The sequence below is a fragment of the Podarcis filfolensis genome (genome assembly GCF_964270895.1).
Source record: "Podarcis filfolensis genome assembly, chromosome: 3".
Taxonomy (NCBI): domain Eukaryota; kingdom Metazoa; phylum Chordata; class Lepidosauria; order Squamata; family Lacertidae; genus Podarcis; species Podarcis filfolensis.
In genome coordinates this window covers 67,086,626-67,113,730 of record NC_139606.1, presented here as the reverse complement: position 1 = coordinate 67,113,730, position 27,105 = coordinate 67,086,626, and the positions used below count along the sequence as shown (strand labels likewise).

Sequence of the window (27,105 nt, the reverse complement as noted above, 5' to 3'; positions counted from 1 at the left end):
AGTTAATGAATCATTTTGGGTACCATTGCCTTGGAAGGGAGTTGAGACCACAAGGATTATCTAGCCCAAACCCCTGCGATGCAGGAATATTATGCCCAATGTGTGGCTTGAACCCATGACCCTGAATTAAGAGTCTCATGCTCTACCGACTGAGCTGTCCTCCGCTCCCAGGTTGCATTCATGGCAATTATACTTAAGGAATCTTGAAGTAAGACAGGGCAGTGGGGAAAGGGGAGGGGCTTGCTATGATACAATGTGACAATCCCCATAATTCTGTAATTACACTCAACATGGTTATACAAGCACCTACAGGAAAATCATCACATTCTAGTTTCATTACTAATTTTATTAACTTTACAAATACTTAATGCGATAGTCTTGCAAATAATTAATCGCATGCCTTATTATCTATAGCAAGTGATCAGGAAGCTGAGAGCTAATATGTTCTGTTCTTAAAGGATGCATGTAATCAGGTTGGTGTGTAAGGCAGATGAGCTTGCAAACTTTGTAGACGTTTACATAGTATGGTATGACTAACAGAGAAATCTGTGAATACATACAGATATGCGTAGATGAGAGCTGTTTTTGTTCATTGAAATCTTCTGGTGGTCCATTGCCAATTTTACCAGATCAGGCACCATTTGTTATCCCTACTCCCTGCCTGCGTTAAAATTAATGCAGTAATTTAATGCAGCAGGGTTAATACCCAGAATTAGAAACCATAAAGTTCTGTTCATTAGATTTCACCCTTGCTGTACAGTGTATCAAATGCATTATTAAAATCCATCTAGCACACATGCCTGTTCAGATTAATTTTTATTTTGTTATTATTTAGAGCTGCGTTCAATTTATAAAGACAATAGACATCAATATATAAATATAACATGATGCAAAGAATGTATGTTTTGTACCACTCTACATGTTGTCCTCCATTTTCTAAAGCTTTAAATATATTGCTTTCTTCATCTTGTCAGATGAGTATGCTGGTTTTTATTTTAAAACTGGGTCCTAAAAAATCTGAACTGGGCATATCTGCTTTTACTGCCAGAACAAGGCTGACTATAATACCAGTGCAACATAATGGTCTCTTTATTCCTTTTTTAGATGAGCAGGAGTCAGTGCAAAAGAGGACTTTCACAAAATGGATCAACACTCATCTGGCCAAGGTAATACATTTTTCTGATTTATTTATTTTTTAAATAATATTTATTAAAGATTTTTTAAAATTATAAAAAAGAAAAAAAGACAAAACAGAAAAATAGAGAGAAAAAATACATCCATCATTCTCAAGTTTTTAACTTTCATTACCTTCTTTCTTTGACCTCCTCATCCTCCCCTTTCTTGTATCCTGGTTAATAATTATCACAGCAAATCCTATCCATAGTTCATAATATTTTGTCCTTACATTATCTTAATCTATTTTCATCTTGTCTTATAGCAAACCTTGAAACTTAAAACTTAAATCTTATTTTTACCGACTTCTCATAACCATACCATTAACCTAATTCTTTAAACATTTTTACTAGAACCAAGTAGTTCCATTTCAACATTTTTCTAGCATTCATCTATTATTTTAAAGCAGTCCTAATGATAAAAGAAAAACAAGTAAAACAATCCAATCTTCATCCAGCGTCCCTTCCTCCTGGTTCCGGATTTTGTCAGTCCTTTTTGTCCCATTTATCTAGCACATTAACCTGGTGTCCTTATATCCGAGGCCCTCAAGTCTCTTCCATGTCCCTTCCGCGGCTCTTCTTCATATTTTCCTTCCACTCGTAGGAACTCCAGCTTAGTAATATTTTTGACCCTTTTCAACAGATCAGCCCCATTTCCATAGTCCAGACTAAACTCCATGTGATATTTAAACACCTGTTTCAGATTCCCTCCAAAATTAAAAGCCCCCACAGCTCCAAACATCTGACGGCCCATTACCAGACTCAGAAAGTCCAAACATCCCGGCATGGGACGGTCATTCCAACCTCCCATTTCCAAACCAAACCTAACTTTATCTTTCCAAATCTGGTTTTTTCCAAATTCATTTATCAAATCCAGAGGCTCGTGATCCTGCAGGGCTGCAGCTCCCTCCATTTCTGACACCCAGGATTCAGCAGTATCCTCTTCTCTCATCTGTGCTGTCATAGCACACTCCTGTTTTAGTTCCTGGGTAGGCTCCATGTAGTTGCCTACTGCCTGTTCAAAATTTCTGATCGCATTAGTCATCAAGTCCGTCTTCTGGCTTAGCTGATCCAGTAGGGCATTTATTTTACAGAAAGCACCCAACAGAGCTTCTGAAGACATTGTCCTGCAAGGTCACAAGTCCTTTCCCACGATTGTAATCTGTAACAGCTGCAAGCTCCTGAAGTTGGTTACAATTTCACAGTCTCCCTCTAGGGGGACAACTTGTTTATTCTTTCTTTTAAGAACAATAGCAACAAAGTTTCTTTTTTAAAATATTCAGTCAATATTTGTTCCTTTGAAATGCGAAAGGAAACAATGGAGTCACTATGTTACTTTTCTTTTAACTATCTGTCAGAAACATTTGTCTCTGGTCAATGAGCTTCAAACGTCAGTCCTGACACTCCGCTCCAGGATCAGGACGGTGGAAAGTTACTTTACTTTAAACTCACTTCTGCAGGTTTAAACAATCCAAAAAGAGGTCCCCCTTCTTCTCCTGCTACCGAAGGGGGGTTCCACAATTTTAAATGATGAAAGCCAATCCTTTAAAGGTGAATTTCTATGCTCTAGTTACGTTGTCTTTGCTTTATTCTGACTACAAAGAAACGGAAGGCTGACTTCCTGTTTAGACCTTCCCGTTTCAGTACCAAATTGAAGTAAATTTTAAGTCCAATTCCTCTCTACTGGCCAATCCTTATTTAAAGTCCAATTGTTCGAGTTTTAAGTACTCACGGGTGATTCTTTAGATGCCAAATTGTCCCAGGAAAAAGGCAGCGCTCTCCGGCAACGGCTATGCGGCTTCGCTCCACGGAAAAAGCAGTAGACTCACAGCACCGCGCCACTTCCCCCTCTTTGCTTCGGAGCCCGTTTATGGGTTCCTTTGCGGGTTGGGTGCCCGAGTCCCATGGTCACAGGCTTCATCCACCTGTGATTTTTTAAAGGGTCCCCGCTTCGCCGTGGCGGAAAAGACCCGTTTCGTGCGGAGCTGGTCCCTCCGGTTCAGAGGGACCACCTACAGTAAAACGAGCAGATTGTTATTATTATTTATTATTTATACACCACCCATCTAGCTGGGTTTCCCCAGCCACTCTGGGCAGCTTCCAACAAAAGATTAAAAATGCATTAAAACATCAGTCATTAAAAACTTCCCTGAACAGCCAGCAATCCCTAAACAGCAGAGCAAACCCACCACACTAAAGGAGATTTAGATGTGGCGAAATTTTCCCACAATCACCACCAGGTTCAGCTTGGTTTAGTTGCTCTTCACTGGCAGGAGAGATCCCTACTACACCCACTGAAAGGATGGACAGGTGGAAGCTACCACTGGTGGAAGCTAGTGGAAGCTCCACAAATGGGGTGTTTCTAGGGTAAGAAGGGGGCAGAACCAAACAAGGTTCTGCTTGTCCAATGATTGGCAATGGACTCAGTGGGTGTAACTACTTCTGCAAGTTCGGCCTCAGCCCACATCAGTGGCAGGGCTTTAGATGCAACCATGGCTTTGCCTCTCTGTTCAGACCTGTTCCTCCCAGAGGGTTAGGAATGCTTCTGTAGTTGTATCCAATTTGTTTGAGGCTTTGAGGGAAGGAAAGCGGATACAGTTTTCCATAACTGCAATGATTTAAAGTCCAAAAACTCTTCTATGTGGAAACTATGTACGGCAATAGAGGTTGCTAGGTATTATCAGTAGAAACTTGTGTTTCCTGTATAATGCTGGGGAGGAAATAAAAGGGAAATTGAAGAATTGGATGTACTTATACTTCTAAGGGCTTCTATTTCAAATTCCTAAAAATATAGTATTACCCTAAGTTTCATACTGACAACCTTGGAAAGTTAGCCTTGTAAATGTTTTGACTACATTTCTAAATATATATGTGTGTGAGAGAGATTTACTTTTAAATACATTATTTATCTATGCTTGATTTGGATTAACTTCACATCAAAGATTTGTGACAGTATTGTGTATTGAAATGAAAATGTTACTGCACTACTTCACTACAGTTGCTTTTGAAAGGAATGACTCAATATTTTTCCAGTTCAGTTTTCCAGCCTCAGTTTCCAAATATGAGTGGATAATGTTGGGGGGATTATGGTGTACATTATTAGAAGCAAGTTAAACTTACATCCCATCCCCCCACCCCCATCGTGTTGTAATTGGCATTGTGACAGGAAAATCCCAATTTCATACATTCTTCCAAAGAAATATTTTAGGTTCTGGCTTCACTTCTTGAAAAATATCTGTGGGCATTTTCAGAGGCTATCCTCCCACCTCTGCAACCTCAAGGAAATATTAGGAATAGCTGGCTTTGAGCCTGTGTGTTTCCCTATTGCTTTCTTTCCTCACCTAGTAAGGGAAGAACAGATGAAGTTCAAGATCCTGTGTTCATTTAAACTTTTTATTTCTTTGATCTTATTGGGATAAAACTCACATTCTAAAAGTTATCCCAGGGCTCTAGATGGATCCTGTGTTTCAAAACCTGGGGTATCCTGATAAATTTGTTATGTTCCCACTGGAGTCAGAGCAGGAGAACTGGAAAGTTAAGAGCAGGAGCACATGTACCTGAGGCTTATTCCTGATCTCTTCCCAGGAAAAAGAATCCCTAGCTCAAGTACCCTATGGAAAGGCCCAGTTATTCCCCCTCTATAGCAAATAGAAACCACCAAGACTGCAATCTTAGATCAACCACGCACATAGTTGAACACTTCCACAAGAAATAGTGATGGCCACCAACGTGAATGGCTAAAAAAGGATTAGACAATTCATGGCAGATATGGCCATCAATGACTCCTTGTCATGATGGCTATGTTTTACCTCCACTGTCAGAGGCAGTAAACCTCTGAATACCAGTTGTTGGAAACAACAAGTGTTGATGTGCTCAGATCCTGCTTGCTGGCTTCCTCTAGGCATCTGATTGGTCACTGTGTAATCCTATGCAAATTTAATAATTACCGCTGAGATTATTGGAACTTTACACATAAACAAGCACAGAATCAGCTGTAAGGCTATGTTTACCCTGGAAAAATCCTGACTACTTTCAGTGATACTTAATTTTAAGTAAAATGTGTACCTTGAGCCTAGAGGTCTCAGAAATAGGAGTTCCTGATACAGAGGGATGAAACAAGAGCTAAAAAAATCTATCTGATGGCTAGGTGAAAATGTCTTTAATGAAACTGAGGACAACAGGGCATATCTTTTCTGTGGATAGCACATAGTAGTAAAAAAAGGTGGACTACAAATGTATTACGAATATGCTTAAATCTCTCCAACTAAAATAAATAGGAGAGCTGGAGTTTTTCTAGATCATGCCCATTGCTTGAATGTCTGTATATGAGTGTGTAATTGAGCACTTTCATTAGGCAGAATCACTATTGCCAAAGCCATCACAACCCATATGCTTAATTAGTAATCACGTCTGAGTTTACGCATTTCAGCGAATAAGCAGTGTGGGGAAAGCCAACATGCTGACCTTTTAAAAATGCTTCCACTTAATTCATATGCCTCCTACTGTGTTCACAAAATTACTTGTGATGATGGCTCCTTAACAGCAGAGTTGCATGCTCACACACCCTCGTAAATATCAGACCTGCTGAGATCAAAACCCCAAACCATATGTGCTGCTATTGTATGAAGATTAGTTATGATCTAAAATACTATGACACTAGTGCACTTTTATTTTTGGAGCCGGGGCTGCTTCTCCTGCAAGCATTTCTTGCCAACTTGCCTACCCCCCACCCTCTGTCAACCCCCGTCCCTTTACACCTGACCAGCCCTCTCCCCTTAAAGCTTGCCCCAGATCCTCTCTTCCCACTCCTTAGAGTTCCCCTCAACTCCCCTTCCTCTTTTCCTCATAACTGACCTCAAACCCCCTCCCCCCAAGAGGTGACAATCAGCTGATTATCAGGTCTTGCATAGCCACTTGTAATGTGCTGCCTTGTGGAGAACTCTGAATGGGGTTTGCAAACACCCCTGCCCAGCTAGGTTTTTATCTATCCTGCATCTGACATAATATATAACAGACATATGGAAGGTGGGTGTAGCTTGGCAGAATGGCCTAGTAGATCAAATGGGGAGGCCTGGGACACTGGAGGTGCCCAGACTTGGTCTACTATATCAGAGATCTATCATAAAACTTATATTACTCTTCCACAGTTGTTGTAAACCTTGTGTCACACAACCTATTTTGCATTTGTGCTTGCAAATTTCATAAAGCTAGACTGTCTTGATTTAATGGCACATTCACCAACTTAAATCAGTATTATTTGTACTGTATAAATAGCTTTGTGATTGAACTACAGTCATACCTTGGAAGTCAAGTGGAATCCGTTCCGGAAGTCCGTTCAACTTCTAAAACGTTCGGAAACCAAAGCACAGCTTCTGATTGGCTGCAGGAAGCTCATGCAGCCAATCGGAAGGGGTGGAAGCTGCGGCAGGTTTCAGGTTCTAAAAATAGTTGGCAAACCAGAACAATTACTTCCGGGTTTGCGGTGTTCGGGAGCCAAAACGTCTGAGTTCCAGGGTGTTCAGGATCCAAGGTACAACTGTATTAGTAGGTAGCATGTGTGTGAGCAAGGCTAGCTCAGGGATGATGGGAGTTGTAGTCCAACAACATCTGGGGGGACCCACAGGTTGAGAACCACTGCTTTATGAGGTGGTCAAAGTTTCACCACCCTGCTTCTTCAACCTTAACAAAAAGCATTGAAACCATAGGGCAAGGCTGCATTTTCTTGGGGCTAAGCAAGACACGCTACCTGTATCATGACGTAGCATAGATCCCATGGGCATAGTCATACTAGTCTCCCCCTTCCCACCCAAGCAGGGAGAGTGTTTTAACATGCTCTGCTTTCCCTGGGAACTATGTACTCAGAGATATTCCTGCCTGGCCCATAGGAAATCAGACTTTCTGTATAATCAGGAGCCCATTTATTTATTTTTTAAAAAAAGAGTAGGTTGAAGGAAGACCCTTGGGCACCTCACCAACATCAGAAAGGTATGTGTGACCAAACCACCCACCCCTTTTCAAAATTTTGGGGAACATTTATTCTGCCTCATGAAAGCTACAAATAACAATCCCATCATTTTCATGGGGGACAAATGGACTGGTAGAAAAGAGAAGCTATTTTTGACCCATCCTGAGTTATTTCACATACTAGTGTTAGCCTTCCTTTGCTGAGGAGAGACGTTGATATGGTGAATAACTGTATGGTTAGCCACTACTAAATATGATTGAACTATAACAGACCAGTAAGAGACAAAACCAGCAGGTATCAGCAAACAATGTGACTCCTGTAACAAAAGATCCAGCCGTAAGATATAATATTTTCTGCTTTGTGAACCTATTGCAGAATAGGAGTGCTATGCCCAGTTATGTTGTCTTAGCATCCTGTGGGGAAATACTCTTTATGAGGCCTCCAGTCATCTACGTTTAATCTGTAGGAGCAGCACAGGAGACTTGTGTGTGCTGTACAGGCACACATTTTCATAAGCACAGACTGCATGCAATAAAGTAGGCATCTTAAGATTTATGACAATGCTGTTCTATTATCCACCAAGCAGCTAGAGAACACACAAAGATTTATATATTCAGATGGCATTACATGAACAGAGTCAAGTGCTTGTGTAAGTTAAAAGCATTTGGCTTCTTTGAAAATTGGAGAGAAAAAGATACAGTAAGTGCACATACGGTAATAGTTTGACATTTGTCAACATCACCGCTGAGACTTGAGAGTAAAGCAGACAGCAAATATCGTAAATATCTGCAACAGTTATGAGCTAGAAGAATGATATTGTCAGCCTTACTGCTTCTGCTGTCATGCCTTCTCTTACCTTTATGAAACTTAACCAGTTTATCCTGCCTAAGAATCAGAAAAATATGCCATAACAAAAAGAAAATCCGATGCTGTATCAAGAACATGTTGCTTTGTGTTCTGTTTGCAGAACACCTCGAGGGGTAGATCCTGTATCTCCTTACAAGGCTTTTAAAAATATAAGAACGAGGCAATCCCTTCTTTCAGTGAAAGGCTCTGCAAGTCTTTGGGTTATTCTGCTTCATCAAGCAGAATAACCATTCCCAGCTATAAACAGAGCAAGCTCACTTGCATGTGCATATTCCTATAAATAGTTTGGATGGGTAGTTTCTTCATAACAAGTCCATAGTCATCATTTTCAAGACAATAGAATGGGGGGAAAGTCACCATTCTACAACGGTTCAGCTTCTGTTTGATTATTTTCCTCACCTCTGCATTAATCTGTCACAAACTATTGTGAGATTTTAAAGCTTTGTTTCCAGATCATGGAGGGGCCACCAGTTACCGTTTTATGCTGATAAATGGCTTTTATTACTGCTGGTCTGTAAAAAAAACCCAACATTCTGGAGCTGTGCTCCTCTTCATTTCTTCTCCACTACACCACTGAATATATTATACCACCCTTACAAGAAATCTTCAAAATGTAAATAGAACGGCCAGCAGCAGGGAGTAGGATAGAGATGCTGAACCTGTGGCAGGGAAACAATGCATAACTCAATAGTTCTTTCCACTTCTTTTCCTCCCAGCGCAATCCTCCCATGGTGGTCAATGATCTGTTTGAAGACATCAAAGATGGAATAGTATTGATATCCCTTTTGGAGGTTCTCTCAGGACAAAAACTGGCAAGTATTTTCCTATGACATATATATTATTTATAATGTATTTTTAATTTGCATCATCATTATTAATATGCCATGTTAGTGTAGCTCCAGATATGTGACCATTTTTTAGGCATAGAAATGCACACACCCACACACACCCCGTGCCACTCAATAAGTAATGTGTACAAATTTTATGGAGTCTCCAATTTCTGATTGATATATGAACCAGCAGTCCTGGCCAGGATCAGGTTCAATCAGTGGGTGGTTTCAGAAAGAGCTAGTCCAGTGGGCAGCAAGTGATATTTAGGTTTATATCTATATTTAGATATTTAGATTCAGGGTCAGGTGCCAGGCAAGGATTTCCCAGGGAAAACCAAGCACAACTAGAGAAGTTTGATCAAAAGCAGGTTTCTTCAACAGACAGTTTAGAAAATAGAAAATAGAAATCTATTCCAGCATCTCAGGCAAGCTGAGCTGCTACAACCCAGAGCAAATTAGGGCAGAGGCAGGCTAGGGCAGGTATTCAGAGTACACAATTAGAAGTGCCAGTGCTGGTCTGCAGTAGCAATTCACAAGGAGCTGTTTGCACCAAAATAAAGAACCTTTCAGTTATGTGCATCTCACTGACAACTTTGTCATACTATAATAATTTATTATTTGTAGCCCGCCCATCTGGCTGGGTTTCCCCAGCCACTCTGGGCGGCTTCCACAAAGACCAAAAATACACTAAGATGTCACACATTAAAAACTTCCCTGAACAGGGCTGCCTTAAGATGTATTCTGAATGTCAGGTAGTTGTTTATCTCTTTGACATCTGATGGGAGGGCGTTCCACAGGGCAGGCGCCACTACCGAGAAGGCCCTCTGCCTGGTTCCCTGTAACATTGCTTCTCACAATGAGGGAACCGCCAGGAGGCCCTCGGCGCTGGACCTCAGTGTCCGGGCAGAACGATGGGGGTGGAGACGCTCCTTCAGGTATACTGGGCCAAGGCCCAGTGTACCTTCAGCTGGGATGCAGGGAAGCAGCTGAGAGGCAGTAGTATGTGACAATGTCCTGAGCTAATTCCTCAAGTACTTGTATGAAACCTGTGAACACTCATTCTATATAAAATATGAAACATGATTTCAGCAAATTAAATAATTTTATCATAAAGTTAGTCATAGACTGCAGCCCATTTAGTAGAGTGACATACAATGTTCTGAGTGAAATTTGCTTCTAAGCATCTTTTTTGAGGCATATGACTCTCACGGCCCTTCTTATTTTTACTTGTTTAAATTGCACTTTTGATCATGGTCTCTCCTGTTTTGATAAGGAAATTCTCCCTCTTGTGGTAGAATTTGAACAAAATGCTCTGGAGTGTGTTTCACCACATTCACATTGAAAGGCAGAGACAGATTATTTAGATTAAAGTGTAGTTACTGTGTGGACTTAAAGACTGTGAGACATTAAAGAGGTATAGATAAGGCTAATTCCAGAAACATTTCTTCTCTTCCAAGTTTCAGCTGTCAGAAACAAGTATTAAGAACAAAATAAAATAAAATGAGTTTGTGTTTTACCACATTCGGAATCTGTGGCTGGCCACCTGCTTGTTCTGGGAATAAAGCTTCTTTATTACCTTACAGTGATTGAGTTATATGTAGTTGGTTTACATGCATAACTGGAAGTAGGGAGCCAATGCAGAGTCAGAAAAAAAATAAGAAGGACTTTAAAAGGTCAATGTTGTTGTTTAAAAAATCAGAATATTGACTTTAGGAGGGCAAATCAGCACATTTTCTTGGAAGCAAATCTTGATAGAATTCACCGAGTTTCCTTTCAAGAGGAGTGTGTTTAGGATCTTATTGTCAGGCCATGGTGGTACTTAATTGTCCTTGTTTGTACTTTTTTAAAGCCCTGTGAACAAGGCCGAAAGCTGAAGAGAATCCATGGAGTAGCCAACATTGGCACAGCCCTGAAGTTCCTGGAAGGACGGCGGGTAAGTCCCACAGATAGCTAGATGTTTGCATCAGCTGTTGCAATTTGTGTATGAACTACAGTCATTCAGAGTACATTAGCATGGTCCTAATTCTAAAAGCAGCTGCTATAAATTTTGCTGTTATTGCTGCCACTGCCTTATCTTGGTTGACTTTTCCATTTAATCTGTTTCTCTAACAAGAATTTTTAAAGAAACTTATGAAATAGAAAAGGTCAAGGAGAGAAAATAAGAATTATAGAATTCTAAAACTGAATACAAATATATTAGCTAATAATATTTCAGAAAATCATAGAATTGGCAGGTACCCTGAGGATCATCTAGTCTGAAGGTATGTGAAGCTACCATCTTGCTGAAGTTAAGCAAGTCTGGATCTGATCAGTGCCTGGATAGGTGGCCTCCTAGGAACCATGTGAGATATAGATATAAAAAAAGAACATGAAATAAGCATGTCAGGTACTTTATGGTATTCACTGATTTCTGTATATGGCAACATGGTACATTTTTGTCTTCTCTCATCTCTGTGTCCTATTCATTATTCAGATAATTCATTTTAAATATATGTTGTTTTGTTTTTCATGCTAGTCTGTGTACAGAGGATCACCGGTTGGTACAATAATTTTATGAAACATTAAACCATATAAATGAATCAATTGAATAAAATGAGTGAATGAGTTGCACAATTCTAAGCATGTTTAGAAACGCAGCTGTGTTCAATGGAATTTACTCCTGGGTAAATGAGTTCAGGTTTGCAACCTAAATAGTACAGCTTTTCCATCTGCTGTTAGCCACATTACTAAATATTTTATGTACGGAGCAAAGGTAGTGGGTGGAATTCAACTTTGCACTATAACGAATGTCCTGCTTGTGCAGATGGAACCCTCCTCTCCTGAGCACTGTTCTGAGGGTTCTCCTGATTTCCCCCAGAATCAGTTTCAGGGGTGCAGTGGGTAGGTGGGGGGAGGGGGCTTTACATAGGCATTGGACTGGCCACTCTGAGTACAGGGTGCTGGACTAGATGGGCATTGGCCTGATCAGCCATGCTTTTGGCCATCCATGCTCACTTGTTCTCTTTGTCACATTGCCTTGTCCTTCTGTTTGAGCTGGGGAAAATAAACAAAGCACCCTGCCGCTAATGCCAGTTCAGCTATAAAGGCATATTTGCAGTGCATTCACAACAGGGCAAGCTTTCCTGTTACATCTGTGTATATTGAGGACAATTGAATCTTAAATTCAAAAGTACATGCATTATTGTATACTTCATTTCTGTGATTATTTTATATGTTCTCTTCCTCAAAAATACTATATACTATGCTTATTAAGCTTCACTTTCCCCAAAAAAATGTCCACATTGCTATAAAGACCACTCCATTACTGTGGCTCTGTTGTGCGTGATAATAGTGTGCCTTTCTTTCCCTAAAACAGATTAAGCTTGTCAACATTAATTCAACTGACATTGCTGATGGTAGACCTTCTATTGTGCTTGGGCTGGTGTGGACTATAATTTTGTATTTTCAGGTACAGTTGTTGTTGTTTTTTAATGTATGAGATAACCCTACAATAGTTATAGCAATAATTCCAAAGTGGTTTGTCAAGGGGCACTAATGTGCTGTGGCAGAACTGCTCGTGTATCATGAGAAGTAAATTAGCTCCTAAGAATTTGCGGTGTGTGGAATGGGGACATTTAGAGCAGTTGGAACAAAGGGTTAAAATTTCCCCATGCTGCTTTCTGCTCCAACCAAAAATGGATTGCCCCACAGCTGTTTTATATACAAATGACTTCAGTAAATATAATGTGTATTTTGGCCCTTAGGCGGTAGATTTAGACTCCATCTAAGAGACTCTTCATTAAGGATGCTATTGGAACAATAAAGAGATCTGACAGGGATTTTTTTGTTGTTTTGCTTTTTACTATTTTGAAGAGCTAGATCAGAAGAAAGCCCTATAGTAATTGCTATAATGTGGCTTTCCCTTTTCCCTTTTCACTGGTCATTGTTGGTCAAATTGTACATATTTTAAAAATACTTGATTCTGTTATCCAGTATCATTTCCAAACTTAAACTAGCATTCCTAATTTGCATGTGGCTATATATGCAAATGTAGCCCTGGGTTCCTTTGGTAGGAAGGAGAGGATATAAATTTAATAAACACCGGTACTAATAATAAATAGATACTACAATATGGAATGGATACAATTCCCATCAAAGGTTGTATGTGAAAGCCAAGAAACTTTGGCTATAGCCCTAAAGAAAATTAATTGAAATAAAGTCCTGTACAAATAAGTTTGAATCATTTCCAAATTAATGGCCACAACTTAGCAAATCAGATCTGCATGATTTATATAGTTGGAAAAGGAACAGGAGCAATGCATTATGCAGTCTTCCTTCCTTTAGGCCTTACAGGAAGTACAAAGCAGAAGAATATGTTTCATTGAAATGCAAGCCCTGACTGGGCAGCAGCAGACATTAACAAAGCAATGAGACTGTTTCCACAGCCCAACCACTCATGCCAGCCAGGCTGAAAGGCAAATCACTGTGCCAGCCTGGAGCTGGGGTAGCAATTGAGCCCAAATTAAATTTAACGTCATGGGGCTGCTAGGGATCCAGTGGAACCTGGCTGGCTCAGACAGTTTCCACCTTCTTTTGGAGTTTTCTGCAGGATGCTGCTGGCAGGAATTTTTCACTGGCTGCTTCTGCCCACCCATTGATTCAGTGGGCAGAATGGAGTTGCAGTAACATTAACCTTGCCTCTATTTAGAGATAGGACAAACACCTTCAACCTATGTTACCTTGAGTAAATCGGGGGGGGGGGGAATGAAAAGTAGCCCAGATGTGAGACATCTGTGAAAATGCTCCAGACATAGGTCTAGTTCACAGTGCTGCCTACTCCTATGAACACCTCAGACATGTTTACGGCTACTAAAAATGCCATTCCACTATCATGTGGAATGGCATTTGTGAGTGCATTAGTACTGTGTGTAAAGGATGTATATGTTGCCTCTATATTTTGTATATTACACATAAATAGCATATGTATTCAGCCATAACTTGGCCAAAGTATGACCAATGCTCCTAAGTGTGATCTGCCCTACATTTTTTGAGGCATGTCCTTAAAATTTTTAGAGTTTGGCTAAGAGTTCATTTGATCTTGGCCCAGCTATTTTTGGTGTGGTCTTTTTTTATGAGATCCACTGACCAGTTCTAGATGATCTGATCTGCAGAAGGAAATAGGCTTTTTGTCAATTGACTGTTTCCATTACACTTAACCAACTTTATTCCATAAACAGATTGAGGAGCTTACAAGCAACCTCCCTCAGCTCCAGTCACTCTCCAATAGTACCTCATCTGTGGACAGTGTTGTCAGTTCTGAGACAGCCAGTCCACCATCCAAGCGTAAAGTGGTCACCAAAGTCCAAGGGAATGCAAAGAAGGCTTTGCTAAAATGGGTGCAGTACACAGCAGCAAAGTGAGTAATCTTTAGATTGATATTAGCTAAATAATGTAGTAATAATTTATGGCACCTGCAAATTAAGAAGGTTTGTGCCAGAGAGATCAATAAAAATTGAAAAGGAAATTGTCTTCTGTCAGAATGGCTGTAAGAGGCAATACATTGTCAAAACGCTTAAAATTCTTTTCCCAGCTTGAAATCATGAGCAGAGCAATTCAGTGCTATCATATTTTGTACCTTACTTCACTAATTGAATTTTCCTTCGCTTTGCCAATGTATCCTCACAACTTGGCCAGTGATTGAATATAACATTCTCTTTGTAAACATCTAAGTAATTTCATAATACCAACTTTAATTTCATATTTGCACATAAAGAAAAATATGTGTGTTTCTGTATCTTCAACTTTAAGGTTTTAGAACACAATGGAAAGAAACCTTTGGCCTACAGTTTGTGGCACTGCATTTGTTTAGTCTTAACTGAAGCCAGAAGAGTGTGGGATATAGAAGGCATCAGAGGAAGATGACAAGACAGAGAAACTTAGATGAAAGCAAGCAACTGGAGCAGTGTATAGCAGCAGCTTTCAGCTGTTTGAAACTCTTAACAACATTCATCAGTAACATATGTAATCAGACTATTAACCAATTTGTGTCTGCTTTGAATAGCTTGAACAACCTACAGTTCAACTGCCTGTAATTATGGCAGTGTTGGTGTACTATCCATCTAGTCAGTTTGGACAGTTGCTATCTAACAGCCAGAATGGAATGGCCAAGAGAGAATGTGTGTTTTTCTAGACAGTTTCACCAGTGTAGAGTGTGGCTTTATGTTGCTTGCAGCTTCTTCGCTACCTTCTGAGTATATATAACTAGGATAGGATATGACCTTGATAAATTAGATAACTCTGCAATAAATAATGAAATGAAACTGAGCAGGAGACAGCAATATCATGTCATTGCAACAGAGGGCAAATACTGTTCTGGGATGTACTGATGGAAACATAGTATGTATGACACAGACACCAATCCTTCAGTTTTTCAAGGACAACTGCAGTGCATGCTCTCTGTTCCCTTTCTTGTTTATTCTTCTGCCTTGTAAAGAACTCTCCCAACTTCCCCATTACTGTTGTGGACTTCAAGGCTATTATCTAGAAGTTAACTGTTTTATAGGCAGAATTAACAAAGCCTGCTGGGGTCCATCATTCAGTCTGCCCCCACACACTTATTTAGTCATACATAAATGAGAGCTTGCCTGAATACAAGTTGAAAAGAATGACTGGGGTGTTTTATGTAAAATCAGGAACAGCAGCTATAGTTAATTCAACTGAAAAGTAAGTTCTGTTCCAGGCATTGCAAAAATTGTAACCCAAACCCAGGTTAATGATATAAGTGAAGATAAAGGTTGAGGGTCAGAACAGGTTGTTACAAAGCAATTTCTTCTTGTTGTGAAGGCAAGCTGGAATTGAAGTCAAGGATTTCGGACGAAGCTGGAGGAGTGGTGTTGCCTTTCATTCAGTTATTCATGCCATCCGTCCAGAACTAGTGGACTTGGAGAGGTTGAAAACAAGATCTAACAAGGAAAATTTGGAAGAGGCATTTACAATTGCAGAGTCAGAATTAGGAATTCCAAGACTTCTTGATCCTGAAGGTATCATATCATTGAATTTAACCACTGTTGAACTGTAACCCTAGCCTCATTTTAGTTTTGTTTTTGGGAGGGAGTTCTTTTTAAAATACTTTTGTGTGTGTGCATGTGTGATATTTTAATTTTGCATGATTGAGGGTAGTGTATGTCCCAACATTTTATATAGTTCAGCTTTGTGTTAATTTACTGTCTTCCTCATTCTTTTCAGATGTGGATGTGGATAAGCCAGATGAGAAATCAGTGATGACCTACGTAGCACAATTCCTGAAACACCTCCCAGATCCTCATAATGCAGCCGGTGATGCACAGGAGACAGATGTATGTTCTTAATTCTATTTTACATAGACTACACAACTTTTACACAATATGTGCAATGCGGACAATATTTTACATAGGCACTGATTCTGTATTCTCTCTGTTTGTCAAAGCACAATAGGGGTCTAAAGAAGTTAGGAATAGTTTGAGTTGAGAGCTGTTGAGAGAAGATGATTAAGTACAATTTAGGGGGGAATAAATGTTTGCAATAGAAAGAGAAGGGGCAGTGGACTTGAATTGCTTCCTCATCTCAAGCAGCATCAGAAGTACCTTTTAATAAATAAACTTTTCAGCTTGGCTTTATGGATATAATTGCAATAACTGCTTTCCATAAGTTTTGTTTCCTATCAACTATTAATCTATATGCAGCCCAATCCTGTGCAGTTTTACTCAGAAGTAAGTCTAATATATGGTGTTTACTCCTCTCTACGTGTGTGTAGGATTGCAATGTAAGGAACAATATATAAGTAAAGAATGCATAAATTATTACAGTGCAAATATTTGACATGGAGATACACGTTCATCTGTCCTTTCTAATTCACTTGGATTGTAGACTTTAGAAAATCTGTTTCTGCTCTGTATTTCTTTCCTGTTGGACTGGCCTAACTGTAGTATATTTTGTCAGCAAACAATCTTTCATTTGGCTTTTCATCCTGATCATACCATCTTTTGTTTGGCAAGGGCTAGTAGTGCCACTACTGAGACAATCTGTTCAGCTTCTCACCAGCAGCAGGACAGAGAAAATGCATCTGGTGCTTCTCAGCAATAACCCATGAGTTCTGTGGCTGAAGTGTGCAGACTTTCTGTCCTTTCCAGCCCAGCTCTCAGCAGTGACGGTGAATCATTCAATGTAAAGGGATAATGCAAAGCGTTTTCTTTGCAGCTCACACATATATTTAAATATTTATGCCCCCTCAGGATATAAGTAACAAGAGAAAAATAACATTGTTATTTACATCTTGGTAGATCAGTGCCATATCTAGAGAAGCAGTTCATAGTATAGTTTTCGCGTGCTTCTATTAAGAACTATTTGCTGTAGGACTTCAGGAGCAGCTGGGGCATTGATTTCACTAGATGCAAAAAGTAGGAGCTGGGGCTAGTCTGGTGTAATTATTGGCTGAATCAGTGTTGCTAAATTCATTGGAGGCAGGGTCCATTGCAGTCCTATAGTACAGCTCTCTATCTGAATATTTGAGCCGTGGCAACTGCCTTTTAAAATACACTGCCATGTCCTCTATGTATAAGATGGATGTGGTGTAAGAGGCCTTTTATCAAAAGAACAAGACCATAAAGTTCAGAATGTATTGTGCCTCTAGCTTTTTGAATAGGAAATGGAGATTACTTACTAGACAAATATGTATTGATACAAATTATTGATAAAATAAGTCACTCAGTGTTTGCTGAAAATCACTGGGAAAATTGCATTTCTTTGGGTTTCTGTGTTTTCCCTGTTGTCATCTCATCTTTCTTCCAGTGCTGATTTGTCCGTAGTTGCAGTGCAGTGCATTCAGGCATAACACAGAATATAGCACTGTTGTCTCATTTAGTGTGGAGCAGTGGTTTGTGATATGGTTGGTGGTCACATATTTTTCTATTTCTGCAGTACTAGCAAAGCTCACCCTGCCCCCTTTTGCCACATATATGTGCATATATACCCACTCATGCATGCATGCATGCATGCACACTAACAAGGAGTTTCCCTATCAGTGCTGCCTATGGAGAAACCTGGTACAGGGCTTGTCAATTTCACCAGGCTTCTCCCAGGAAAATCCTTGTCTATCAGGGTGTGTGTGTGTCTATCAGGCTCTGTGTATACTCCCCTCTTCTCAGTGCTTATTGCGTTTTCTATTTGCCACAGAGGCAGCTGGAAGGGTCTTGTGCCACTCACTTTGTCTCCCATCAGTGGCATCCCTGCACTTACTGGGAGTGAGAGGGTTATGGTGGCGGGGAGGTTGGCAGCTGGATCAGCAGATTGGTTCTGCTGCTGGACCTATGCAACTCCCCTTCCTGGTAAGTTCAGAAATGATAATGATGAGAGACCAGGTGCACAGCGCACTCTCTCCACCAGATGCCTCCAACTTGGCGCCCCGCTTGGGAACACCATTCCATGGTGTTCTTTGCCTTCATTCCTTCCAGTGAAAGAAACTATAACTGGTGGCTTGGATGATGAGATAACCCTGGAGATAGTGGTGTAGCAGCTGACTTCTCCCCATTGGTGTTAGGGAGAGAAAGCAGTAAGCAGGCAAAGTGGAAAAGAAGGGAGGTTACTATGATCACGGCCCCCTTCTTGCCCTTCTCTTATGTGTTGCACCTTACATGGGAACTAGAGAAAATAGAATAGAAGTGTAAATCTCCCCCCCCCCCACCAGCTTTTTTGGTTTCTCATCTAGAATAGGCTTCCTCAACCTCAGCCCTCCAGATGTTTTTTGGCCTACAACTCTCATGATCCCTAGCTAGCAGGACCAGTGGTCAGGGATGATGGGAATTGTAGTCTCAAAACATCTGGAGGGCCGAGGTTGACGAAGCCTGATCTAGAAGCAACTCTACTCCACTGACCCCAAAAGCATGTAGGCTACACAATGCTAGAGCAGCAGACAGAAGTGCAGCCCTCCCTATGGAGCAACCAGACAGAAGACCTCTGCTGTTTCTGCCCAGCTGTGTCAAATGATCTTGCTCTTAGTGCTACTTGTGGTTTATCAGGTTTGCAGGATGGCCACCCATGCATTATAAGGCTGTGTTCTCTTTCTCCATCCCATAATATGAAAAAATCAGGAATTGAAAAATTCTCAGAATAGACATATTGTTTCTTTTTAAAAGACATTAAACATTTTTTAATTTAATTAAAAAAAAATTAAAGACACATTCATTGAGTGCCATTAAACATAAGTGTTGAGAAGAGAGGGGAATACACAATACAAGGGGAAGAAATAATGCAACCAGTTTGAACAAAAAGCAGAACACAATCAACTCAGGTGGATAACCCTGGCATTGACAATGCAATAACCAGAGGTAGATGAAAGGGGAGAAATGCCATCGGTAAAGTAGAAAGGAGCCAAATAATTATTTATTACTATCCCAGAAATAAGTGTTTATAGCAGTCAAGTAATTTGCTGGATTTCCTGCTACAAGGCCAGTAATGGTAGCATGATAGACCTATTCACTAGATCACTCGTCACATGAATCTTATCATTAAGTAATTACAAAAATCACTTGTAACTGTGACTGTCTGACTTTATGTGCCTCTGTTGTACTGTTTTGTCCCACAGATGCTACTTAATGCTTTTAATCTAACATTTTCATACTATTTTGTGTGATCACTATTTTACTTCTCTTTTCATTGACTAGCAGTTCATTAGTTTTCACAGAGGTTTCTTTCATGCAATTACACTAAAGATTGTTCAGAGATTTTCTGTTAGTTGGTATGACTACTGATGTGAAGTCTCAAAAAGTTGTGCTGATTGGTACTTAACCATTTCTACCTGTAAAATTGTTTGTCATTGGTATTCACATGTGCCTTAAAGCATAAGAACTAAACAGTGCTCTCCCTACTTCCCAAATTGTGTTAAGATGAGGTTAGCAAAGGTGCAACCACACACACTAATTTAGTGTAAATCCAAATATAGTGAGGGTTCAGTACTAGGGACATTCAGTCAACCCTTGCCTTGCCTAGAAGAGAAGGCATCTCATGTCTCAGGAGCCTATTTCTCCCTAGAACTTTGTGCCCACCTCTCATCTGCTTTACGGCTACTGAGAAACATATCTACAGTTGGGAACTGTAGAGATAAGTTATAATATTTGATCAACAAGGAGCCAAGACTCAAAGTCTTCTATCTTCCAAGAGGTCTGGACCTGAAGATTTAGCAACTTCCTGTGCATTGGAGAATAATGTACATACATTTTTCAATGTACTTCTCTCTTCTTTCTTTCTTTTTTCTGTGTTTATTTATTTGCCTTTCTCTGCTTCCGCTATCCATTTTTCTTCATATCGCTAGAAGCCACTTCAAGCAATTTCATCTTTTGTTATTTCTAAACCTAAATACAAGGTAAGGTTTAAACATGGTGAATTAAACTGACTCATTAGTTTATTATTATTTATCATTATGTATGTAAACCACTTGATCATCAAAAACCTATAGTTGGCATTGCTAGATATTAACTATTTTATCCCATGTTTGTGGGGGGGGGGGGTGTCTTCACCTTTTATCTTTAGACACTATATTTAACTGATCATCCTTATATAACAGATGGTTAATTAAACATTTTATAACATACTTTCTATGTCATCTAAAGTTACATATACTAGCCAGTTTAATGTAGCAAATAAGAACAAAATACTCTTCAAGGCAAAACTGTGTAAGGAACATTTCAATAGTCCCCAGGTGCTGACAAAGCTGACAACCAGCTCTTGTCCACAAAAGTCAAACATTCAACACTTTGCAGCCAGTCTTGGTCCAGTATCAGGAAAGTATTGCATTCAGAGGCAGCTGCTAGATGTGAAAATGTGGCCAAATAAGGGATGCAGAATCTGCATGCAAAAACTTGCTTCTGTACACTAGTCTCCTTTGCCAGGTTAACTTTTGAAGTGGCTCACAACATGAAAAGAAAAATCAACTATAAAATAAAGTACCTAAACTTAAAGAGCATAAAACAACATTGTGAAATAAAAACCCCCACAGATTTAAAACAGCCAGGTGACTAACAATAGTTTAAAAAATGCAAAGTAGAACAATAGCCATACAACTGGATACACATCTGGCTTGTTCCATATCTTAGTGGATAGATTAATGTACATATTTTGTCACGCCACCCAATTTCTGAGCAGTGTGAAGTTCCAGGGACTCCAGGTGCTTACCCTGGGTCTGTACAGTATTTCCTTTGAAATGAGATATAGTGGAGACTGTGGAGTCTTTATGATATAAGGTTTATTTACACATATATACAACCTGAGTCTACAATGGAGGGGTTCACAGCATTAACACCCCAAAAGGGCCTTGCTTCTTTCATAGCCACAGCCTTGGATTCCAGCAGAAATGATGCATGGCTCTGTCTTTCTGGCTTCCCAGCTTGCTTCCAGCTTCTGGCTTGTCGGAATCAAGCCTTAGTCAGAGGAATTGTCCACCCTCCAGGTGCCCGGCTTGGATTCCTTGTTGATCTCCCCCGTCTCGGCTCCCGGCAAGACAAGGCCAGATCTCTATCGGCCGATCCTTCTCAAACGTGAGAAGAACACAACCATTCCCTCCTCCCATCCCCAGGGAGGGGAGAGAGACAGACAGAAATGTATTTACATGCCTTTATTTCTGTCTTTCCAGCAGTACAGAGAAAACGTGTCTGCACTCTCTTAACATCAACAGCAGAGAGAGAATAACTCCTCCCATGTACTTCCAGTACAGGGTCATGTGACACTCTGAGCTAACATCCGGTGCTCAGTGCACAGAATAGACTGTCCCTTGTTCCCACGGTACAGTCCCAAAACATCAACATCCTGTTTGGCTTTCCAGCCATCTGGAGCACTCAGCTGCAGCATTGCTCCTTTTTCGTAACATGGCTCACATAACACAAACTCTTAACTCTGGCTTTTGTCTTTCTAACTACCAGACAGTTGAGGGAGGAGGGCCCACCCATTTTCTGTCTGGCACAGAACCACTTCCTTTGTTACCTTAATGAACCATACATAGGCCATTACCTCACCAGGAACTTCAGACCTTGTGCAAGCATAGCATATACTCTGCTAGCTCAACTTGAAATAATATTTCTATTTGGACTCTGGAGATGTGTAATTAGTCTGGAGATCAGACTAATTGCCTACTTCCTGTGAGAGGACTTCTCATGGGCATCTGGTTGTTGACTGTGACAACAGAGTGTTGTAGTAGGTGGGCCTTTAGTAGGTGGGCCTCCAGCAAAGTTCTTCTTATGTTCTTATCTCTTGCACCTTTCTCACTACCACTCCAAAAACAGCAGCCATGGGACAGAGGTTGGAGCCTTTCCCCCTGTGTTGTTGCCCTTGACAGAGTTGCTGTTAGGCAGGAGCGGAAAACTTGCTTTGAAAGGACAATTCACATCAAGGAATCAGCACAGTGGGAAAGGGGTAAACCTCCCTTCTCCCATGGCTCTGAACCAAATGCCACCCACATGTCTGCAGCTGCTTTTATCAGAAAAATGAAGAGGGGAAAGGATGTCTGGTCTGGAGATGTGTTTGCACTTTTGCAACATTGCGTCTAGTTTGTTCTTTGCATTTTAATAGTGATGCTCTATAGAATATTCAGCAAATCTTCAGAAAGCTATTCACTTTTCTTTATACAAAGCTAAAACACAACATTTTGAGAGTCAAATCCTGTTAAGTTAGCTTTTTTATTTTTACATGTTGATGGCCAACGTTAGTCATGCTCAGAACTGACTTCTGTAGTAACTTAGCAGTTCAAAAGCATGTCAAAGTGCAAGTAGATAAATAGGTACCGCTCTGCAGTGGTGTAGCGTGGGGGGTGCAGGGGGGGCGGCCGCACCGGGCGCAACATCTGGGGGGTAGGGTTAGGGGGCGCAAATCCACGGGTTAGGGGGCGCAAATCCATGGGTTAGGGGGCGCAAATTACTTGCCTTGCCCCGGGTGCTGACAACCCACGCTACGCCACTGCCGCTCTGGCGGGAAGGTAAACGGCGTTTCCATGCGCTGCTCTGGTTCACCAGAAGTGGCTTAGTCATGCTGGCGACATGACCCAGAAGCTGTACGCCGGCTCCCTCGGCCAATAAAGTGAGATGAGCGCCGCAACCCCAGAGTCAGTCACGACTGGACATAATGGTCAGGGGTCCATTTACCTTTACCTAAGTTCATTAAGTTTAGTAGGTCTCCTAGTTGGATATCACCGTGAGAAATGACTTTATTTTCCAAAACAACGTTGCTCTACATCCTGATGTTCAAGCATATGGTAAATTTGTATATACATATTTGTAAAGAAATAACTTTTTAAAAGTTATAACATTTTAATCCTGCTCTTCTTCCAAACAGTTCCCATATTCCATGAGAACTATTTCCACTTTCTTTGAAAATAAAAAGGTTAGGTTAGGATGAAATGGTGATTGCCCCAGTGATACCCAGTAGTTTTGTAGTGGAGTAGAGATAGGAATCCAACTTTCCATTATCAAAGCCCAATATGCTAACTGCTACATTGCTGGCTCTCCTTTAAGGTTATGGGGTGAGTGTGAGTCGGTGCAAAAAGTTACTCATAGTGCTCAAAGTGGAAAGGAAAAAGGCAATGGATGGTTTCAGATCACATTAGCTTCAATTACATCAGTTACAAAGACATAGGATAGATTGAGGCCTGCCCCAACACAAGTAAAATGACAACAAATGGAATCTGATTAAGCTTGCCATGGCACAACCATTTTCAACTTGCAGTAATATGGAGACAGGTAGTACTAGTAGCACTATAAGAGGCCCCATCTGTATTGACAGCCTGCTGGCTTTTGAATACACACTTGTTTACACAGGTATCCCCCTGATTTCCTGTCCTTGGTGTCCTATCTTTTAATTGCTGTATGTACTGTTTTATGGTATATTTTAACTATAGATCTAGTTTAATGGCTTTATGTGTTTTTATTTTTTGTAAACCACTTAGAAACCTATTCTGCTATGAAGCAATATATAGATTAATAAATAATCCTACCCCATCTCACTTTGATCACCAGCTCGTCCTACAATTTCAACACTTGCTGAAAACCCATTTATTTTCTGAGGCCTTTATTGGTGACTAATACTAGCTGACTTCTTTTAATACTAGCTGATTTCTTTCTGTTAACCTAGTAGCTACTATTTTACTCTGAATTGTAACTGTAGTTGTGCTCCCCCCCCTTTTTTTTTTTCTTTTTTTGAATACCACCTTGTTATTGTGTAACAAGGTATGTAACATGCTGAAGTTGGAAGCAGCCATGGGTGACATCAAATAACCTGATTCCCAGAAAAATGATAGTCCAGTAAATGCCACATTGTGCACCACAAGTAACTGTGCTACTTCCTAGATGTGTCTATGTTGCATCCATTTCTGTTCTTTTCAATTAATGCATTTCTTCCTGTTTAAACATTTCCCTAGGTGCCAAATAGCAAATGGGGTTTTTTTTTTAATGCTACAGTTCTGTCTCAATAACACCTTAATCTGTTGAAGATATAAATTCAAATATTTGCTTAGATTGAGTTCAGTTTGTTAAACAGCAGTACGGTGTTAGGAATATAGGTTGTTAAACCTTTTTACCCAATTCAGTTGCACACAGCAGCTGACCTCTTTCAGCCACTCTTGCAATAAGCAGACCACACAAAGTTAAGTAAGTTAAAAATGTTTTACTTACTAATGTCTCAATCCTCCATTGTTCCATGCAGCAGCAAGGATAATACAGGCAAAATATAGAATATAATTCCAAACATGTGCTGTAAGCTCAGAAGTAAGCTTACACACATCCTCCTTAGTTGGTTACATGATACAGCAAGAGAGATAGGAAGGAAGGAAGATGAAATAAGCTTCACTTCTCTCCAGAGGAGAGGGGGCATGACCTAACTGGGCATAGGAATCAACTCCGGTCTTAACCCCTTCATGCACTAACTAGCACTGTGCTTGCTAGTTATATTTGACTGCAATCTCTCACAGGAACATCAGTTCCATCTATCAATTGGTCATGTGTCTGGGGCTGATGGAAGTTGGAGTTCAAAATCATCTGAAGGGCAATGGGTTCCCAATCCCCAATCTCAAGTTTGCTTTCATGGCCATGCAGTCCCCTAGAGTCCCATTGCATTATCTCTATTTGAGTGTTCATACTGCACATGGTAGTAATCAAATGAGGGGAAGAGCAGAACACTGTTCACTATCCCCACCCCTGTTGTCACATCCTTAAGTGTCCCTGCCACTGTGTGTGTGTAAGTCTGACATAAGAGGAAAGAGTGTAGTTCAGTGGTAGAGAATCTGCTTTGCATGCAGAAGGTTCCAGGTTCAAACCAGTCACATCTAGGTAGGAGTGGGAATGGCCCCTGCCTATAACCCTGGCAAATCACTGCCAGTCAGTGCAGATAATACTGACCGAGAAGTACCAATAGTCTGACTCAGTGTAAGGCAGCTTTTTCTGTTCCTCAGGTGGGGACAGTGAGTACAGTGCAGTGAGTGTCTCATAAGGTCTGAATACCAGAATAGGGCTCCTGTAATCTGACTCAATGGTGCTGCATCAAGGTGAAAGCAAATGACTTACACAATATCACATGACTTTTGAGAATGCCCAAACATGAAGATATGCCATTATCATTATCATTATTATTATTAATACCCTGCCCATCTGGCTTGGCCTCCCCAGCCACTCTGGGCAGCTTCCAACAGGATTTTAAAAAACTCAATTAAGGTTCGAACATTAAAAACTTCCCTAAACAGGGTTGCCTTCATATATCTTCTAAAAGTCAGATAGTTGTTTATTTCCTTGACATCTGTTGGGAGGGCCTTCCACAGGGCGGGCGCCACGACCGAGAAGGCCCTCTCCCTGGTTCCTTGTAACCTCACTTCTCTCAGTGAGGGAACTGCCAGAAGGCCCTTGGTGCTGGACCTCAGTGTCCGGGCTGAACAATGGGTGTGGAGACACTCCTTCAGGTATACTGGGCCAAGGCCATTTAGGGCTTTAAAGGTCAGCACCAACATTTTGAATGGTGCTCAGAAACGTACTGGGAGCCAATGTAGGTCTTTCAGGACAAGTGTTATATGGTCTCGGCAGCCACTCCCAGTCACCAGTCTAGCTGCTGCATTCTGGATTAATTGTAGTTGCTGGGTCACCTTCAAAGGTAGCCCCATGTAGAGCCCATTGCAGTAGTCCAAGCGGGAGACTACTGCACCACTCTGGCGAGACAGTCCGCAAGTAGGTTGGGTATCAGCCTGCGTACCAGATGGAGCTGGTAGACAGCTGTCCTGGACACAAATGCTATGAGGAAACAAAGAAATTATTTGTATGCAACCCCATATCTGTAGATCTCAGGGCAGTTCATAACATAAAATTAGAGCAAAAGCTGTATACATACTTCGAAAATGTGAAACTGGTTTTGCATGATAACACAATTTATAGCACACACAGTCTTACATCTTAAACAAGATGTGGTTTTCATTTGGCCTGTTTATTTTCACCTGTCACAGAGAGAGGACAGACTAATGCTAAGAGACCTGAAAATATGGGTAGAACAATTTGAAAGAGACTTGACAAGAGCACAGATGGTGGAAGCAAGCTTGCAGGAGAAGTACCAGGTAAGAATGTTGTTGCAAAATTAAACCAGGTAAGAATGTTGTTGCAAAATTAAACATTTGATTTTAAAAAATAGTGATTCCTTGAAGCAAGTGTTATGCGTGTGGTTAGCTAGCCAAACTTTCACAATGCTCCCTTGATGTGAGTTTGTTGGGGGGAGAAGAGGGCATTTCAGACTTAGTTAAAAATGAAGAAAGCCTTTCATATGGCAGGTGGACAGACATGCATACTCAAGTTTATATGTGATCTAATCCCACCACGTATGTGACCAAAACTCCAAGATTAATTTCAGATTTAGCCAGCATAGTGCAAAAGCACACTTCAAATATATAATCAAGGAACTGTGAAGAACTGGAGGCCTCCAAATGTACCTCACCCTCAGTGTAGAACAAGCCCTCAACACTGTCTCTGCAGGACTGGTTTCAGGTTTGAGGTGCTCCTTGGCAGAGAGCCCTGTAGTGGATCTCTTCCTCTGTTTATAGACACTGCTGGGTTTAGGGCTTGGAGGCAGTAACAGTGCTTCAAGCAGGCAGGCAGCTGAGCCAAAGTCGTCGTCGTCTTCTTCTTCTTCTTCTTCTTAATATTATTATTACTATCTGATTACAAAACTGATTTAAAACTAAAGCAGAACAAAAGCTAAAAATGTTCATATACATAAAAGGCAGCATAATACATCCCACCCACTAAAG

The 27,105-nt window shown here is 40.6% G+C and overlaps 1 protein-coding gene across 20 annotated transcripts in view; it reads left to right on the top strand.

The window, feature by feature from the left end:
- Positions 1 to 27,105, top strand: part of SYNE1 (spectrin repeat containing nuclear envelope protein 1) — a 276,264-nt gene that overhangs the window by 36,235 nt on the left and 212,924 nt on the right. For 14 of the 20 annotated variants that reach the window (XM_083607889.1, XM_083607886.1, XM_083607881.1 and 11 more), the window contains exons 3-12: positions 1,105 to 1,166; positions 8,721 to 8,816; positions 10,684 to 10,767; positions 11,350 to 11,370; positions 12,190 to 12,282; positions 14,051 to 14,229; positions 15,657 to 15,853; positions 16,059 to 16,168; positions 20,158 to 20,208; positions 26,311 to 26,418. In XM_083607889.1, the coding sequence (XP_083464015.1) occupies positions 1,105 to 1,166; positions 8,721 to 8,816; positions 10,684 to 10,767; positions 11,350 to 11,370; positions 12,190 to 12,282; positions 14,051 to 14,229; positions 15,657 to 15,853; positions 16,059 to 16,168; positions 20,158 to 20,208; positions 26,311 to 26,418 (1,001 nt within the window). The remainder of the gene's footprint in view (positions 1 to 1,104; positions 1,167 to 8,720; positions 8,817 to 10,683; positions 10,768 to 11,349; positions 11,371 to 12,189; positions 12,283 to 14,050; positions 14,230 to 15,656; positions 15,854 to 16,058; positions 16,169 to 20,157; positions 20,209 to 26,310; positions 26,419 to 27,105) is intronic. The other 6 variants (XM_083607884.1, XM_083607890.1, XM_083607876.1 and 3 more) reach the window with 3 other exon arrangements.